The sequence below is a fragment of the Etheostoma cragini genome, unplaced genomic scaffold (assembly GCF_013103735.1).
Source record: "Etheostoma cragini isolate CJK2018 unplaced genomic scaffold, CSU_Ecrag_1.0 ScbMSFa_4017, whole genome shotgun sequence".
Lineage (NCBI taxonomy): Eukaryota > Metazoa > Chordata > Actinopteri > Perciformes > Percidae > Etheostoma > Etheostoma cragini.
The window spans coordinates 1-4,134 of record NW_023268345.1 but is presented as its reverse complement, the minus strand read 5'-3'; the positions used below and the strand labels follow the sequence as shown (position 1 = coordinate 4,134).

At 45.2% G+C, this 4,134-nt stretch overlaps 1 protein-coding gene across 1 annotated transcript; it reads left to right on the top strand.

The window, feature by feature from the left end:
* Positions 1-1,099: 1,099 nt before the first annotated feature.
* On the top strand, positions 1,100-1,992 carry mrps28 (mitochondrial ribosomal protein S28). The gene has a single exon (XM_034866112.1). It carries the CDS (start codon positions 1,126-1,128, stop codon positions 1,672-1,674), a length of 549 nt encoding a protein of 182 aa, XP_034722003.1. The 5' UTR covers positions 1,100-1,125; the 3' UTR covers positions 1,675-1,992.
* Positions 1,993-4,134: the final 2,142 nt, after the last annotated feature.

Sequence of the window (4,134 nt, the reverse complement as noted above, 5' to 3'; positions counted from 1 at the left end):
GACAGATCCAGCCGGGGACAGGTCGCCAAAATCGGGGACTGTCCCCGGAAACCGGGGACGTCTGGTCACCCTACCTTAACGAGTCAAAACATGACGTTTTCTCTCAATCAACAGCATGAGTCGCAGTTTGGCGAGACACCGTGGAATCATGGGAGTTGTAGTCTTGACGGCGGCGTTCAGAGTCTCCCAAACAACCGTAGAAACAGACAGTAAAGCCGTTCCACGGTAAAAAAAAAAAAACGAGTTTCTTCGCCAACGTCCCTTACATAGAAACGTTTTAACGTGTAACTGTAATGCGTTAGATGTTACAAAATCGATTTTCGGTCAGTTGTTGTTAGCTAACGATGCTAGCTTCCGTTTGTTAGCTACCGTTAGCACAGCAGCTAACGCTAACCCTCCGCCTTAAATAACGGGTTCCGGTTGTTCGGACGGCTCCTGTGTCCCGTCCCGGTCTGATATTAACTCACCCGCTGCTGGAGGAACCGGGCCAGAACGTCTCGGACCACAGACCCGTCCGGAAACATCCAGTTACAGAAGCTAAAGCTCGGAGAACTCACGAACACCTCCATCTTGGCTTCTTCGACTGATACTGCTCAAGGCGCATGCGCGGAGTCCTCTTCTGCGCAGGGCTCCATTTTACGTGTTACAGTCACAGATAGACAGTCAGCTAATTAAAACCATAGACCGGCTATTATTAATAATAATTATAATAACAATGTCTCCTTTACTATTACTATTACGAAGTTACAATTTACACTCTGTTGTTATTATATATACATTTACTAATGGAGAGATGTCAGAGTGTGCAGGTGTGTGTGTGTGTGTGTGTGTGTGTCTGTGTGTGTGTGTGTGTCAACAGGTTGTATTCATTAGCTTTCTGTGATTTCAGTGTATGTGAGATATCATTGATGATTAAAATGCCAACGTTACATGACACCAGAACCAGCTCGATGGAGCCCAGAACATCACCAAGTGTCACTCACGATTATTTATTATTTTATATTATTTATTTTTTTTACCCTGGTTACCTGAGTGCAGTACCCGCGGCAGCCTGAAGCCGCCGGGGGCGCCGTCAGAGCTTCTCTCCCGGACGTGCTGCTCTCCTCCTCGGTGTAGCGAGACAACATGGCGGCCCTGTGGAAGGTTGTTTCCAGCGTCAGGACGTGTGGAGCCCGTCTCCCCGCCGACAGGTTCTCCAGAACCTCCTCCTCCTTCAGCTCGGACTCCGGCGCCGACCAGAGACCCAGAACCGGCGGCTTCGCTGCCGCCTTCGACCAGCAGTCGGAGCTCCGGCGGCGGGAGGCGGAGAGCTCCGTGGCCGGCGGCAGCGTCTCTTCCCCCGGGCAGGAGCACAGCTTCGCCTCGCTGCTGCGCCGGTCCCCGCTGATCCAGATGGGACCGGCTAAAAACAGAGTGGTGATCGGGAGGATCATCCACGTAGTTCAGGACGACTTGTACGTCGATTTCGGCGGGAAGTTCCACTGCGTGTGCCGGCGGCCGGCGGATGGAGAGAGGCTGCAGCGGGGCAGCAGAGTCCGTCTGCGGCTGCAGGACACGGAGCTCACTGCCCGCTTCCTGGGAGCCAAGATCGACACCACGCTGCTGGAGGCCCAGGCCGTACTGCTGGGCCCGCTGGAGGGACGGGAAGCCCGGGAGACCCAGAACCAGGACTGATCGCGGGGGACTGGCGCAGCCCGCTGAAGCTTAAATCCCCAGTTTTCTAAAGGGAGTCTGGCGGGACTCGGACTGTGGACTCACCTGGACATTTCAGTCCGTTTAACCCTCGTGTTGTCTTCCCATCGAACATGCAACTTATATGTCATTTCAAATCAAAATTATTATTTTTGGTGACGTTTTTTCAAAAGATGTCGACACTTTTTTCAATTTTTATTTGAATAAAAATATATTATTTTTAATTTCCGATGTTATTGTCGATTTTTTTTTGGGCTCTTTTTGTTATGACTTTATTTTTTTCAAACGCTATAAAACACCCAAATTAAATAAAAATAGAGAACTGATAATTTATTTGACCCGAGGACTCAGATCTGTGATTTAATAAATATTCTTTGTATTAACACATTAGTATTTTTGTTGTGATCGTTACTGCACATGTTGATAAAGATACTTTAAAATCACAAACTAACTTTAATATTTTTATAAATGCTCTAAGGAAGGAAGATATTAGAGTTGCTCCACACATTGTGTTTGTGGCTTCAGCGTCTTTTTAAGAATATTTTATTATCTCCATATCAACGTCTAAACGTATGAAAGCTAGAGCAGTTAGCACATAGCACTCAGCCATCAGACCAGTTACACTCATCCTTCGGCTTTAAATGCTAAACCGAAATATAACAGGAAAAACCCCAAAACACGATGAAAAGACAGAGAAACAAAATGGAAGACAGAGTCAGATGATCGGTTCTGCTCTTTAATAAATACATAAATACATAAAAACAATTGTCCCCTGTAGTCAGGTAGCTTAGCAGTCTGAGCTAATGTCTCCTGTAGTCAGGTAGCTTAGCATAATGTCTCCTGTAGTCAGGTAGCTTAGCAGTCTGAGCTAATGTCCCCTGTAGTCAGGTAGCTTAGCACTCTGAGCTAATGTCTCCTGTAGTCAGGTAGCTTAGCATTGAGATAATGTCCCCTGTAGTCATGTAGCTTTGCATTGAGCTAATGTCTACCGTAGTCAAGTAGCTTAGCATTGAGCTAATGTCTACCGTAGTCAGGTAGCCTAACATTCTGAGCTGATATCTCCTGTAGTCAGGTAGCTTAGCATTGAGCTAATGTCTCCTGTAGTCATGTAGCTTAGCAGTCTGAGCTAATGTCTCCTGTAATCAGGTAGCTTAGCATTGAGCTAATGTCTCCTGTAGTCAGGTAGCTTAGCATTGAGCTAATGTCTCCTGTAGTCAGGTAGCTTAGCACTCTGAGCTAATTGCTCCTGTAGTCAGGTGGCTTAGCATTAAGCTAATGTCTCTTGTAGTCAGGTAGCTTAGCAGTCTGAGCTAATGTCCCCTGTAGTCAGGTAGCTTAGCATTAAGCTAATGTCTCCATGCAAACAAACTACACGTTTGAAAACTCCCTTAGTTAGTTAGTTAGTTAATACTGGCAAGACAGTACTTATGTAGTATTTAAGTGAATATATAGTACTTTAGTAGATGTATAGTACATTAGTAAATGAAGAGTACTTAAGTGAATGTATAGTACATTAGTAGATGTATAGTACTTTAGTAGATGTAGAGTACTTTAGTAGAAGTATAGTACTTTTGTAGATGTACAGTACATTAGTAGATGAAGAGTACTTAAGTTAATGTATAGTACATTAGTAGATGTATAGTACTTTAGTAGATGTAGAGTACTTTAGTAGAAGTATAGTACTGTAGAACTGTACAGTTCACTTCCTGTGTTGTGTAGTTCTCTTCCTGGGTTTTGTAGTCCTCTTTCTGGGTTTTGTAGTCCTCTTCCTGTGTTGTGTAGTCCTCTTCCTGTGGTTTGTAGTCCTCTTCCTGTGTCGTGTAGTCCTCTTCCTCTTCCTGTGTTGTGTAGTCCTCTTCCTGTGTTTTGTAGTCCTCTCTGGATCTTCTTCAGCCACACATGGTCACATAGAGCCACTGAGGAGAGAGAACAGTCTTTTACTTTGAAAGTAATTTAATATATTAATTATATTATATTAATATAATGAATCCTGCCTTCCTGTGATTGGCTGGATGATTAAAGTGTTACCTCGACGATGTTAAGCTCGACACTTCCTGTCCCGTCTCTGTCCAGCTCCTGGAACGCCTCTGACATTAAAAACACCACAGAAGAAGACATGATGATGCTAATGATGATCGTCGTTTTGGGTCATGCAAATATTATCATTTACTTTTTTTGTGGTGATTTTGTGTTTATTTAAAGTCACCTAGCGCCCTAGGCCCTGAATGCAGCGTTAACCTCCTGAACACAGGGCCCTGAACGCAGCATTAACCTCCTGAACACTGGGCCCTGACTGCAGCGTTAACCTCCTGAACACTGTGCCCTGAATGCAGCGTTAACCTCCTGAACACTGGGCCCTGAACACAGCGTTAACCTCCTGAACACAGGGCCCTGAACGCAGCGTTAACCTCCTGAACACTGTGCCCTGAATGCAGCGTTAAC